Source organism: Oncorhynchus kisutch, unplaced genomic scaffold (assembly GCF_002021735.2).
Source record: "Oncorhynchus kisutch isolate 150728-3 unplaced genomic scaffold, Okis_V2 Okis03b-Okis08b_hom, whole genome shotgun sequence".
Lineage (NCBI taxonomy): Eukaryota > Metazoa > Chordata > Actinopteri > Salmoniformes > Salmonidae > Oncorhynchus > Oncorhynchus kisutch.
The window spans coordinates 9,250,242-9,266,219 of NW_022261980.1; the positions used below are offsets into that span (position 1 = coordinate 9,250,242).

Consider the following 15,978-nt stretch of genomic DNA (forward strand, 5'->3'; position numbering starts at 1 on the left):
TTGCGTGGAGCCCCAGATCGACGGAGATTATCAGTGGTCTTGTATGTCTACCATTTCCTAATAATTGCTCCCACAGTTGATTTCTTCAAACCAAGCTGCTTACCTATTGCAGATTCAGTCTTCCCAACCTGGTGCAGGTCTACAATTTAGTTTCTGGTGTCCTTTGATCTTGGCCATAGTGGAGTTTGGAGTGTGACTGTTTGAGGTTGTGGACAGGTGTCTTTTATACTGATAACAAGTTCAAACAGGTGCCATTAATACAGGTAACGAGTGGAGGACAGAGGAGGCTCTTAAAGAAGAAGTTACAGGTATGAGAGCCAGAAATCTTGCTTGTTTGTAGGTGACCAAATACTTATTTTCCACCATAATTTGCAAATAAATTTATTAAAAATCCTACAATGTGATTTTCTGGATTTTTTCTCTCTCATTTTGTCTGTCATAGTTGAAGTGTACCTATGATGAAAATTACAGGCCTCTCATCTTTTTAAGTGGGAGAACTTGCACACTTGGTGGCTGACTAAATACTTTTTGCCCCACTGTAGCTATACTGTCCCTGTATATAGCTACTGACCCTGGAACTGTCCCTTTATATAGCTACTGACCCTGGAACTGTTTCTCGTGTGTGTTTTTGGTTTACTTTATAGTACTACTGATATTGATTACTGCATTGTTGGGAAGGAACTCGCAAGAAAGGCTTTTCACTGTACGTGTACAAGTGACAATAAAACTTTAAACTTGAATGTCAAAATAATATCTGTTAATGCGTGTTTGCTTGAGAGAGAAAAGGTAGCCTATAAATGGCCGAGTGACCAAATAAATGTGTAACAGTGCTTGAGCAGCTAGCTTCTTTTGGCTGTACGGCACACACAGCCCTAAAAAAGGATGTTCAGTCAAAAAGGGGGAGTGAACTGTTTAAATTGATTCTATCCTAGTCCATGTGGGTTTTAGTGACATTATGACGTGCAGCGCTGAACAGTTGAAACTGGATTTTAAAGAGCTGATTAACCTCTCTGCTAGACACTAACAAAACACCCATCATATCTGGCCTTGTGCCCTCTCTGAATCGTGGCATTGAACACTTTAGCAGGATTCTTTCTCTTCACAACTGGCTACGTGATTATTGCACCTCAATGGGTGTAACTTTTGTTGACAATTTCAATACCTTTTGGAAACAAAACACATTTTATAAGGAGGATGGGATCATTTGGGGTCCTGGATCCTTTCACAGCATTATAAGGCTGCGTTGAGACAATGACTCATCAATGACACAAGCCCAGATCAGTTAATCCCTACCATTGTGACGCAGAGTTGTCATAATGCTTCAGCAAATGTACATTACCCCAGGGGCGTTGGTAGACACAATGTAAGTAACCTAATTGATGTGCCTCTAACTGCCCTGAATGCCTCTGCTGATCCTACAGCTGTTGTATGCAGCAATCATGTGTCTATGAACCAGATTTATATTGTTAGCACTGAGGTGGTGTTCCCTAGTAGGAAGTCCAATGTGTGCAGCTCACCCTGCACTAACATAAAAAACATGAGAATGTCTACTTCTGCTAAGCTAAGTAAAGCAATGAAAACAAGCAAGCATCCCAGAAAAGTGCTCAAAATAACCCATGTTAATATATGTAGCTTAATAAGAAACAAGGTTAATGAAATTAATAACTTGCTAGTAACGGATGATTCATATTTTGACTATCTCTGAAACTCACTTAGACAATACCTTTGATGATACAGTGGTAACAATACACGGTTATAACATCTACAGAAAAGACAGGGATGCCAGTGGTGGAGGTGTTGCTGTTAATATTCAGAACCACATTCCTGTAAAGATTAGAGAGGATCTCATGTGAAATACTGTTGAAGTAATATGGCTACAGGTTCATCTGCCTCACCTAAAGCCCATTCTGGTGGGAAGCTGCTATAAGACCAAGTGTTAACAGTCAGTATCTGGATAACATGTGTGAAATGCTTGATAATGTATGTGAGAGGTATATTTTCTGGGTGATTTATATTGACTGGCTTTCATCAAGCTGCCCACTTCAAACTGTAACCAGTGCCTGCAACCTGGTTCAGATTATCAGTCAACCTACCAGGGTAGTTACAAACAGCACATGAATGAAATCATCAACATGTATTACTAATGCTGCAGAAATGTGCTTGAAAGCAGTATCCAGATCCATCGAATGTAGTGATATCAATATAGTAGCCATATCTAGGAAAACCAAAATTCCAAAGGCTGGGCCTAATACAGTGTATAAGAAGTCATACAATACGTTTTGTAGTGATTCCTATGTTGTTGATGTAAAGAATATCTGTTGGTTCATGGTGTGTAATGAGGAGCAAACAGACGTTGCACTTGACATATTTATGAAATTGCTTATCCTAGTTACTAATAAGCATGCACCTGTTAAGAAAATGACTGTACAAACTGTTAAATCCCCGTGGATTGATGAGGAATTTAAAAATTGTATGGTTGAGAGGGATGAGGCAAAAGGAATGGCAAATAAGCCTTGCTGCACAACCAATTGGCAAACAAACTGTAAATTGAGAAATCATGTGACAAAACTGAATAAAAATAACATGAAACTAAACTATGAAACAAAGATAAATGATAAAGAATTATAGTAAAAAGCTTTGAAGCACCTTTAATAAAATGTTGGGAAAAAAGACAAACTCAACTCCATCATTCATTGAATCAGATGGCACATTCATCACAAAACCAACAGATATTTCAAACTACTTTTTTATTGGCAAGATTAGCAAACGTAGGCATAACATGCCAGTAACAAATGCTGACGCTACACATCCAAGTATATCTGACCAAATTACGAAAGACAAGAATTGCAATTTTTTATTCCGTAAAGAAAATGTGGAAGAGATGAAAAAATTATTGTTGTCTATCAACAATTACAAGCCCCCGGGTTCTCACAACTTAGATGGAAAATTACTGAGGTTAATAGTGGGCGATTTTGCAACATCTTAAATTTAAGCCTACTAGAAAGTGTGTGCCACCAGGCTTGGAGGGAACCAAAAGTTATTCCGCTACTTAAGAATAGTAAAGCCCCCTTTACTGGCTCAAAGAGCCAACCAATCAGCCTGTGACCAACCCTTAGTAAACCTTTGGAAAAAATTGTGTTTGACCAGATACAATGCTATTTTACAGTAAACAAATTGACAACAGACTTTCAGCACGCTTATAGGGAAGGCTATTCAACAAGCTTACACAAAGAACTGATGATTGGCTGAGAGAAATTGATGATAAAAAGATTGTGGGGGCTGTTTTGATAAACTTCAGCGCAGCTTTTGACATTATCGATCATTATCTGCTGCTGGAGAAACGTATGTGTTATGGCTTTACACCCCCTGCTATATTGTGGATAAAGAGTTACCTGTCTAACAGAACACAGAGGGTGTTCTTTAATGGAAGCCTCTCAAACATAATCCAGGTAGAATCAGGAATTCCCCAGGGCAGCTGTCTAGGCCCCTTACTTTTTTCAATCTTTACTAACAACATGGCTTTGAGTAAAGCCTGTGTGTCTATGTATGTGGATGACTCAACACTATTCACGTCAGGTACTACAGTGATTGAAATGACTGCAACACTTAACAAAGAGCTGCAGTTAGTTTTAGAATAGGTGGCAAGGAATAAGTTAGTCCTAAATATTTGAAAAACAAAAGCATTGTATTTGGGACAAGTCATTCACTAAACCCTAAACCTCAACTAAATCTTGTAATAAATAATGTGGAAATTGAGCAAGTTGAGGTGACTAAACTGCTTGGAGTAACACTAGATTGTAAACTGTCATGGTCAAAACATATTGATACAAAAGGTGTTAAGATGGGGAGAAATCTGTCCATAGTAAAGCGCTACTCTACGTTCTTAACAACACTATCAACAAGGCAGGTCCTACAGGCCCTAGTTGTCACACCTGGACTACTGTTCAGTCGTGTGGCCAGGTGCCACAAAGAGGGACTTAGGAAACTTGCAATTGGCTCAGAACAGAACAGCACGGCTGGCCTTCAGATGTACACAGAGAGCTAACATTAGCTGAATGTACCAAGCGGTCTGTCTAAACTACTAGCACACAGCTAAAACACCCATCCATACCCAACAAGACATGCCACCAGAGGTCACTTCACAGTCCCCAAGTCCAGAACAGACTATGGGAGGTGCACAGTACTACATAGAGCCATGGCTACATGGAACTCTATTCCACAGTACTACATAGAGCCATGGCTACATGGAACTCTATTCCACAGTACTACATAGAGCCATGGCTACATGGAACTCTATTCCACAGTACTACATAGAGCCATGGCTACATGGAACTCTATTCCACAGTACTACATAGAGCCATGGCTACATGGAACTCTATTCCACAGTACTACATAGAGCCATGGCTACATGGAACTCTATTCCACAGTACTACATAGATCCATGGCTACATGGAACTCTATTCCACAGTACTACATAGAGCCATGGCTACATGGAACTCTATTCCACAGTACTACATAGAGCCATGGCTACATGGAACTCTATTCCACAGTACTACATAGAGCCATGGCTACATGGAACTCTATTCCACAGTACTACATAGAGCCATGGCTACATGGAACAGTTACATCAGGTAACTGATACAATCAGTAGAATCAGATACAAATACACAGTGGGGACTGTGAGGCAACAAACATAGGCACTATACACACACGTACACATGGATTTAGAGTTGTAGATATGTGGTAGTGGAGTATGGGCCTGAGGGAAAAACACTTAGTGTGATGCGAATTCTGTATGTATTTGAATGTTTTTGAAATTGTATAACTGCCTTAATGACATTATGAAGGGAAGAGTAGCTGCTGCCTTGGCTGCTGCTAATGGGGATCCATAATAAATAGCTGCTTTGCTGTTAAAATACCTCTGGGCAGCTGTCCCTATTCCTGACATATCGATCACAAGAACCCAGAAAATGATGATACATGCACCTATTTGAACTAACAAAGGAATGGCTTATTCTAATATCACTCTACTTCCTAGTGCTGCTGCTGCTTGGATGAGTAATATCTCTCTCATACACACACACACACACACACACACACACACACACACACACACACACACACACACACACACACACACACACACACACACACACACACACACACACACACACACACACACACACACACACTACAGGCCAAATGCTTCAGTGGTCACGCCGTTTAGAGAGAGCGAGCACCAAACAATTTCCCCTGCAGAGTTGTACTGTGTCGCAAACGCTGACACACACACACGAAACAAACATGAATGTGTTGTACAGTACACACACACACACACACCTGAAAATGCAGACACACACATGCACACACACACTCATGCATGTATTCATGGTCCCAGCTGAGGAGGACAGCGGTAGACTTTGATGTATAGCGTTCTGAGATGAGCATGATGATGAAAGCCACGGTCCCTGGGTGTCTTCTCTCTGACCGCCGTGACACCCCCCCCCCCTCACCACACACACACACACCTCAACCCCCTGTAACACACACACACACAGAGCAGTAAATATACATGTCATTGGCCCAGCGCAATTATCAGGCAAAATGAGATCCGTAATTACAGGGCTAGGGAAATGAAAGCAGGGTTGTTGTTAGTGGAACGCTTTGCTTTGCTGCTCAACAAGTAGAAGAGACAAAGAGATTAATGAAAGAGAGGGACAGCAGGAGCGATGTGTGTATTCATGGAACTGGGAGATTGTCTCCTTCTAGATTTGGTTTTGGAGAATCGAGGCCAAATGTCCTCGTCTGTCCTCCCAAACAGAGGTGAGTTATGTGTGTTTGAAGAGAGAGAGAGAGAGAGAGAGAGAGAGAGAGAGAGGGGATACATGAACAAAAGGTAGTCCAGTAAACTGGTTCAGTAACACACAATCATTTCCCAGCTAATTTCACCCTCTCACCTGAGCCCCAGAATCCCAGCAGTCCCATGGCAACGTGGCACGGCGTGTGTGTGTGTTGCAGCACTCCTGTTCTCCCCCGAACACACCTCCAGCTACAGCAATATCAATGATCCACTTAAAAGAGCCCCGTTTGTGTGTGTGTGTGTGTGTGTGTGTCTAAATCATTCAGAGACATTTTCAAATGAAGAGGGATACAGATAACTGGGGACCTTTGATCTCATGCAAATTAATACAAAATATTTCAACCATAACTACTACTGTAGGCCTGGCTAGTCATAACTACTACTGTAGGCCTGGCTAGTCATAACTACTACTGTAGGCCAGGCTAGTCATAACTACTACTGTAGGCCAGGCTAGTCATAACTACTACTGTAGGCCAGGCTAGTCATAACTACTACTGTAGGCCTGGCTAGTCATAACTACTACTGTAGGCCTGGCAAGTCACAATTGCTACTGTAGGCCTGGCTAGTCATAACTACTACCGGTACTGTAGGTCTAGCTACAGTATTTGGCTGGCACTCAGACAAAACCCACTAGATTTTCTTCTACTTCCTCCATATACCTACTCATCCCTAGTTCTACAGGACCACATTTGCTCTTCATATGAGGGACAGCAAAGACTCCTTCGTCGAGCCCAGGTCACATAGATCCAGTCCAGCCCAGCCCACCCTACCCTGGCCCAATCCAACCCAGCCCATACCGTCCCATTTCTAACCAATCCTAACCCAGCCCATACCGTCCCATTTCTAACCAATCCTAACCCAGCAGGAGCGACAGTGGGAATTGAATACTCCTGGCTCCACCACCTCCTACATGGGTCCCCAATCGTCCCACACTTTCCCATTCCCAGCCGGGCCTCTCCGCTCCTCTTCCCTCATCACCTCTTCCCTCATCACCTCATCTGCTCATCTGCTCTTCGCTCCTCATCACCTCCTCTCCAAGTCCTTGGTCTGCTAGAATGAAGTCCTTGGTCTGCTAGAATGGAGGGTGGTGCTAGCCGCTAGCCCGAGAGCTCCCGCTACCTCTCTCTCGCTGCCAGGGGAGAGCGGCGAAGGGCGAGGGAGAAAATAGTTTGAGTGATGCCTTCGCCTTGGTGACTAATGAACAGTTCAGCCCGGGTCAACCCATTACAACTGCAAGCGTTTAATTATTAATTACACCCAATCTATACTCTGTAAAGGACAAGCTTGGTATGTTTAATGTGTGGTTGGGGTGTGTGGGGTTGGGCTCTCTCCTGGCATTGTGTTATTAGCGCGTGTCAGTGAGGAGCTGAAGAGGAGAATGGAGACAGAAAGGTCCCTTGTTTTAGGGGGTGAAATGGGGTGCTGCGTGCACACACACACACTGAAGACAAACTATACTGAACAAAAATATAAACACAACACGTAAAGTGTTGGTCCCATGTTTCATGAGTTGAAATAAAAGATCATAGACATTTTCCATACGCACAAAAAAAGCTTATTTCTCTTAATTTGGTTTACAAATGTGTATATCCCTGTTAGTGAGCATTTCTCCTTTATCCAAGATAATTCATCCACCTGACAGGTGTGGAATATCAAGAAGCATGATCATTACACAGGTGCACCTTCTGCTGGGGACAATAAAAGACCATTCTAAAATGTGCAGTTTTGTCACATAACACAATGCCACAGATGTCTCAAGCATTGAGGCAGTACGCAATTAGCATGCTGACAGCAGGAATGTCCACCAGAGCGGTTGCCATAGAACTTAATGTTAATTTCTCTACCATAAGCCGCCTTCAATATAACTTTAGATCATTTGGCAGTACGTCCATCAGGCCTCACACACACACACACACGTGTAACCACGCCAACCCAGGGCCTCCACATCCAAACGGTCAGAAACAGGGAAGCTCATCTGCGTACTTCGTCGACCTCACCAGGGTCTTAACCAGACTGCAGTACCACGTCGTAACCTATTTCACAAAATATCCTTGCTGTTGAAATATATCATTCTAGAAAGGATTGCACAGCGCTACATGTAGACTGAGGGGTACACTGCCCTTGACCCTGGTGTGTGTGAGGGTGTGTGTGTGTGTGGGTGTGTGTGGGTGTGTGTGTAGGACAGGGAAGTGTGTCAAGGTTCTGGGAACATGTGTTGCTAAGAGTCAGAGGTCAAGGTTAATGCTACATATTGGATGGCCTGACACGCTCTGTGCTCCGTAGACTGGTCATGCTACATTACCTCTGCCAGGTGTGTGTGTGTGTGTGTGTGTATATTAAAGCACTTGAGAGAGTACATCTGAGTGTGTCTCTATATTCACCTTATGTAGCCTGGCAACAAGGGCGCGGCCATATTTGTTGCGATCAAAATTCGGCACATTGACACACAAGCAAACCCAGGGAGATGTGGTTAAATATTAATTACAATTGTCAAACTATTAAATATAGAAACCAATTCATCAGGGCACCATTGAAAAAGATGCCCGGCTGAAATGGGATTCCCTGTATAAATAAAGGTTTAATAAAAATATAGTGTGTTTTCACATAGTATAAGCACTACGAAGCTAAAGTTGGCCTGTTAGCATTCCTATAGACTTAACATGGTGGGTTAGCTAGTTAGGTATGTGCAGAGTCCTGCCTTTTGGTCCAGTTCTGGAGGCCCTGTGTTTTAACTGCTACTTCCAGCATTATCCACTAGTGTTGCTGCAGGTAGAAAATCTTAGGAAATGTTCTGTAATTGACCCAATGTCTCCAATCCAATCAATCGTTTCCGTTTTGCCACGCGTGTGTTTTGAGGGATAACTATTTTGTGGTGATTCAACAGCGCTCTTTGCTTCACGCTGATGTTCTCTAACGGGGGTCATCGGAAGTTGGACAACGGGTCCATTAGGGGCAGTTAAATGGCAGGAAAGGAAACCAAGCATAAACGTATAAAGAAAAATACCAGGGAATTGAAGATCAGAGTATTGACTGAAATAAAAGTGTGTCAAACAACTCCGCTGGGATGCTCGTTGCAAATGTCAATAATATATTCTGTAAAACCTGCTACCTTAAGAGTACAAAAGAAAATGCACAATAGACCGCCATCAGAAACAAATGTCAATAATATATTCTGTAAAACCTGCTACCTTAAGAGTACAAAAGAAAATGCAGAATAGACTGCCATCAGAAACAAATGTCAATAATATATTCTGTAAAACCTGCTACCTTAAGAGTATTAAAGAAAATGCATAATAGACCGCCATCAGAAACAAAGTAACAAAAAGCTTGTAAAAGAGATCTGGCTGAAGAAGTAACAGCTGTTTGGGCTGATACAATATAGTAAGCTTCCTCCCAGTATCTTCTATCCCTGGCCTGTGTGTGAGAAACTAGAAATAGAAATCATTTTAAAACAACTAAAACTACATTTAAAAAAACAATCAATTCAGGTCTGAAAACCAACTGAAACTAAACTTCAAATAAAATAAAAACAAAACTATAATAACCTTTGAGAACAACTTGAGGCAGCAGTGGGTCAATGTGGGTCTATGTGTGGGTGGGTCAATGGGTGGGTCAATGTGTGGGTCAATGTGTGGGTCAATGTGGGTCAATGTGGGTCAATGGGTGGGTCAATGGGTGGGTCAATGGGTGGGTCAATGTGTGGGTCAATGTGGGTCAATGTGGGTCAATGTGGGTCAATGTGGGTCAATGTGTGGGTCAATGTGGGTCTATCAATGTGTGGGTCTATCAATGTGTGGGTGTATCAATGTGGGTGTATCAATGTGGGTCTATCAATGTGTGGGTGTATCAATGTGTGGGTCAATGTGGGTCTATCAATGTGTGGGTCTATCAATGTGTGGGTCTATCAATGGGTGGGTCAATGTGTGGGTCTATCAATGGGTGGGTCAATGTGGGTCTATCAATGTGTGGGTCAATCAATGTGGGTCTATCAATGTGTGGGTCTATCAATGTGTGGGTCTATCAATGTGTGTGGGTCAATGTGTGGGTCAATCAATGTGGGTCTATCAATGTGTGGGTCTATCAATGTGTGGGTCTATCAATGTGTGGGTCTATCAATGTGTGGGTCTATCAATGTGGGTGTATCAATGTGGGTGTATCAATGTGGGTGTATCAATGTGGGTGTATCAATGTGGGTCTATCAATGTGGGTCTATCAATGTGTGGGTCTATCAATGTGTGGGTCTATCAATGTGTGGGTCTATCAATGTGTGGGTGTATCAATGTGTGGGTGTATCAATGTGTGGGTGTATCAATGTGTGGGTGTATCAATGTGGGTCTATCAATGTGGGTCTATCAATGTGTGGGTCTATCAATGTGGGTCTATCAATGTGTGGGTCTATCAATGTGTGGGTCTATCAATGTGTGTCTATCAATGTGTGGGTCTATCAATGTGGGTCTATCAATGTGGGTCTATCAATGTGGGTCTATCAATGTGGGTCTATCAATGTGTGGGTCTATCAATGTGGGTCTATCAATGTGGGTCTATCAATGTGGGTCTATCAATGTGGGTCTATCAATGTGGGTCTATCAATGTGTGGGTCAATGTGTGGGTCAATGTGTGGGTCTATCAATGTGTGTATCAATGTGTGGGTCTATCAATGTGTGGGTGTTTCAATGTGTGGGTCTATCAATGTGTGGGTCTATCAATGTGTGGGTCTATCAAGGTGTGGGTCTATCAATGTGTGGGTCTATCAATGTGTGGGTCTATCAATGTGTGGGTGTTTCAATGTGTGGGTCTATCAATGTGTGGGTCTATCAATGTGTGGGTCTATCAATGTGTGGGTCTATCAATGTGTGGGTCTATCAATGTGTGGGTCTATCAATGTGTGGGTCTATCAATGTGTGTGTATCAATGTGTGTTGTATCAATGTGTGTGGGTGTATCAATGTGTGTGGGTGTATCAATGTGTGTGGGTCTATCAATGTGTGTGGGTCTATCAATGTGTGTGGGTCTATCAATGTGTGTGGGTCTATCAATGTGTGTGGGTCTATCAATGTGTGTGTCTATCAATGTGTGTGTCTATCAATGTGTGTGTGTATCAATGTGTGTGGGTCTATCAATGTGTGTGGGTCTATCAATGTGTGGGTCTATCAATGTGTGGGTCTATCAATGTGGGTCTATCAATGTGTGTGGGTCTATCAAGGTGTGGGTCTATCAATGTGTGGGTCTATCAATGTGTGGGTATATATCAATGTGGGTCTATCAATGTGGGTCTATCAATGTGGGTCTATCAATGTGGGTCTATCAATGTGGGTCTATCAATGTGGGTCTATCAATGTGGGTCTATCAATGTGTGGGTCAATGTGTGGGTCTATCAATGTGTGGGTCTATCAATGTGTGTATCAATGTGTGGGTCTATCAATGTGTGGGTGTTTCAATGTGTGGGTGTTTCAATGTGTGGGTCTATCAATGTGTGGGTCTATCAATGTGTGGGTCTATCAATGTGTGGGTCTATCAATGTGTGGGTCTATCAATGTGTGGGTCTATCAATGTGTGGGTCTATCAATGTGTGGGTCTATCAATGTGTGGGTCTATCAATGTGTGGGTCTATCAATGTGTGGGTCTATCAATGTGTGGGTCTATCAATGTGTGGGTCTATCAATGTGTGGGTGTATCAATGTGTGTGTGTATCAATGTGTGTGTATCAATGTCTGTGTATCAATGTGTGTGGGTCTATCAATGTGTGTGGGTCTATCAATGTGTGTGGGTCTATCAATGTGTGTGGGTCTATCAATGTGTGTGGGTCTATCAATGTGTGTGGGTCTATCAATGTGTGTGGGTCTATCAATGTGTGTGGGTCTATCAATGTGTGTGTCTATCAATGTGTGTGTGTATCAATGTGTGTGGGTCTATCAATGTGTGTGGGTCTATCAATGTGTGGGTCTATCAATGTGTGGGTCTATCAATGTGTGTGTGTATCAATGTGTGTGGGTCTATCAATGTGTGGGTCTATCAATGTGTGTGGGTCTATCAATGTGTGTGTCTATCAATGTGTGGGTCTATCAATGTGTGGGTCTATCAATGTGTGTGGGTCTATCAATGTGTGGGTCTATCAATGTGTGTGTGTGTGTGTGTGTGTATCAATGTGTGTGGGTCTATCAATGTGTGTGGGTCTATCAATGTGTGGGTCTATCAATGTGTGTGTGTGTGTGTGTGTGTGTGTGTGTGTGTGTATCAATGTGTGTGTGTGTATCAATGTGTGTGGGTCTATCAATGTGTGTGTCTATCAATGTGTGTGTGTGTGTGTGTGTGCCTATCAATGTGTGTGTGTGATCTGCCTGTGTGTGTCTATCAATGTGTGTGTGTGTGTCTATCAATGTGTGTGTGTCTATCAATGTGTGTGTGTGTGTGTGTGTGTCTATCAATGTGTGTGTGTGTGTGTGTGTGTGTCTATCAATGTGTGTGTGTGTGTGTCTATCAATGTGTGTGTGTGTGTGTGTGTGTGTCTATCAATGTGTGTGTGTGTCTATCAATGTGTGTGTGTGTGTCTATCAATGTGTGTGTGTGTGTGTGTGTGTGTCTATCAATGTGTGTGTGTCTATCAATGTGTGTGTGTCTATCAATGTGTGTGTGTGTGTGTCTATCAATGTGTGTGTATAGAATGGTCCAAGGCAGTAGTACGTGTATGTCTATCTGTGTGTGTATACGTGCATCTGTGATCTGCCTGTGTGTGTGTGTCTACAGAGCCGCTCAGGGTGGATGCAGCCTGAGAGAGTGTGTGTGTGTGTGTGTGGAATGGCCCAAGGCGGTTGTGTGTGCGGGGCGGAGGAGGGGTGAGCGAGCGCGAGCGAAGCCGTCTGAGCACTGTGCTTCATTAGGAAACAAAATATAAGCTTTCCACACCATTAGGAATGACTTTAGGAGAGAAAGCACATAAGACGCCGACTCACCTCATCAACGATGCATTGCAGTAACTGGAGAGGCTTGAATGGGGAGACAGAGAGAGAGGAGATGGTAGGAGTATTAGTCTACATCAGACGTTACGACAGAGAGGTGGCAGAGGAAATCAGTAATGTAATAAAAAGGTATTTACATTAATCAAATGCACCAAGCTCTGGTACAGCCATCGCCTCCTGACTGTTTCTATTATTCTATAATAGCATCTAATCTAATACAGGCAGTTAAGGCCCGCTGTATCATTTCAATGCAAAAAAAAACAACAAAAAACGCAATTTGTGGGACGTTTCAAATGAGGGATCTACTGGAGAGTGAAACACTGCCGGGAGTGAAACACTGTCTTCCCCCACGAAAAATACATCAAATCTCACCATTAAAGATCCTTGGTTTTTCTGAATCTGTAAAGGCAGACGAAGACAAGAAGAAGAAGAGAGAGAGAGAGAGAGAGAGAGAGGCAATATGTAATTAGCATGGCATAATCAAAAGCACACACTTGGACACATGATGATCACTGGGAGAATATGATGGTTTCCCCGGTGGGCATGTGTTAACACCATTTACATAGTAATACACAAAAATACCCAAACGTTAATAGTCTGCTCTCATTTGGGGAGGTGGAAGAGATTCAACAATGTTCATTTCCTCTTCCCTGCTACCCCCTCCACGTTGTCTAAAGATGCAGGGTTGTAGAATGAACTGTGCATAATGTATATTTCAAATAGGAATCTGCAGGCTGAGCAAACATTTCCACTCAAACAGATAAAAAGAATGAAATGTTGTTAAAAAGAAGGGCTAAAAAGTTAAGAGGCTAACATGGGGGCTATGGTCGCCCACTAAAACAATTATCCAGCCATCTCTGGTGAGACACTAACATGGGGGCTATGGTCGCCCACTAAAACAATTATCCAGCCATCTCTGGTGAGACACTAACATGGGGGCTATGGTCGCCCACTAAAACAATGATCCAGTCATCTCTGGTGAGACACTACCACCAAATGACAAGGGCTCAGTATAGACTATTCTGTCTTCATTCATCACCACTCCACAGAAGACAAACAGCTTCAAACACAAAGTACGTGAAAGTCCAATGACCTGAAATGCCGGCTTTGTTCATCAACACTTTCAATTATTTTACTTCGGATATATATATATATTTGAAGAAAAAAACAGGCTTTGAAGTTTCTTTCATGTCCGAAAAGCTCAACAAACAACACAATAAATGGAGTTGTAGTCAGACAGGGAGAACGCTTTTTAATGCATAGATAACAAGAGGCCCAAGGTCTTCTGCTTTGAGCCTAGATGGCCATTATGTTTAGTCAATTAATTGCTTGTTTCGTAGGCTCTTTTGATAATGCGTTAGAACTCTTATTGATTCATTCTCTGAATTAACTGACAGCTTTGCACTCGTGGTAAATCTCAAGAGGCCCTTCATGGCCTCTACACCTATTTTAACTGATTCAGACATACGTTATGGGCGACTACAGAAAACAAATTCATTCAGAAATAATTACTAAACAAAATTGCAAGCTGCTCAGGGGTTGAAATTGGATTGTGGAAGGCAAACTTATTTGAGTTCTATTTTGTCAAGAGTTTGTTCTTTTCGTACACGGTAATTTGATCTGGCGTCAACAAAGTGAGCCGTAACAATGCCGTCCCATCTTTCCATTTAACATAGTCATTGAACGATTTAACTTGATGATCTAATTTACACATCACAACGTAGTATATATATTTGTCCTGGGGGTAATCAGCGCTTCACATGATGATTACAGTCTAACAATACATTAACCTTTCAATGAGTCCCTTGTTGTTTCTGATACAGAGTTGGTGTGAAAATCACGACTACTGTGGACAACAAACTGGAGATTGAATCCTGCAGAGGAAAACAACAGTGTTCTGTGTTTCACATTCAGGTTAAAGCAACTCTAATCATGAACAATAACCTCAAATAAGAGTAGAGGCAAAAATATGGATTTTTTAAATGTCTTGGTTTCAAAATGGACTCCGATACTTCTGAGGGAACAACATTTCAGAGGCAATGGATGGACACTCGAGGTCAACTCAATGAAACTCCCTCGTTTCATCACAGTCATCAATCACTACAGAATAGACAGACTTGGTTATAAGCAATGGTATTCCTACTCAGTCCTCAGGTAGAAGCTGTTCTCACAGTCTACAGAAAGGGAGACGATGGTATTCCTACTCAGTCATCATGTAGAAGTTGTTCTCTCAGAGCTGCAGCACAGTCTACAGACAGGGAGACGATGGTATTCCTACTCAGTCATCATGTAGAAGCTGTTCTCTCAGTCTACAGACAGGGAGACAATGGTATTCCTACTCAGTCATCATGTAGAAGTTGTTCTCTCAGAGCTGCAGCACAGTCTACAGACAGGGAGACGGTACTGTATTGAAACACTCAATACTTCCATTGGTCTCCCATTTCTATAGATGTTAACAGCTGTGTTGATCTGAAAGGCAGATGTTCCAGGGTTGAGGGGAGCAATAGCTAGAGCATCAAAAAGTACAAAACGTTCACAGACAGGGGAGAATGTGGCCTCTGCATAAAGCATTCAACATGTTTGGAAAATGTGATACTTCATCATATGAAAGTCCCCGCGTCACAACGCAATATGGGGATAGTGTCAAAAGAGAGTCTACATTACTCAATACTTGGGAGTGCAATCACTGATCTGTTAAATCCCTCTACAGTTTGACATTTTTATGTGATCCCTTCATAACAACACCATCAAACATATTTGAACTACTTCCTGTTCTTCTTCTTCTTCTTCTTCTGCAGAACAATTTAAAATGGAGATGAGGAAAAGCAAAAAGGGCCCAAATCAATCAGGGGGGCGCTGCCCCGGCGGCTGTATACACATCACATCCAGTCTGCTGTCTTCAAAGACTTTCAGAGCCTTGAGAAAACTCCATTAACTCTCACAACGAATGCAAATGGATCACAACATGGGGTGAGGAGGAATTAAAGAGGCCGTCTCTAATCAATGACAAACACAGGATGAAAACGCCATGGCGTGTGTTCTGTTATCGCCACCTCCGCCCCCACTGTTACTGTTAACCCATACTCCAGGCAACTCATATAGTACACACACACACACACACACACACACACACACACACACACACACACACACACACACACAC

General features: G+C 42.5%; 1 protein-coding gene across 1 annotated transcript in view; it reads right to left on the reverse strand.

The window, feature by feature from the left end:
* Positions 1-15,978, reverse strand: part of LOC109886773 (dual specificity mitogen-activated protein kinase kinase 5-like) — a 102,869-nt gene that overhangs the window by 24,976 nt on the left and 61,915 nt on the right. The window contains exons 13-14 of the mRNA XM_031812429.1: positions 13,188-13,214; positions 12,810-12,842 (exon numbers count right to left, since the gene is read on the reverse strand). Coding sequence (XP_031668289.1) covers positions 12,810-12,842; positions 13,188-13,214 — 60 coding nt within the window. The remainder of the gene's footprint in view (positions 1-12,809; positions 12,843-13,187; positions 13,215-15,978) is intronic.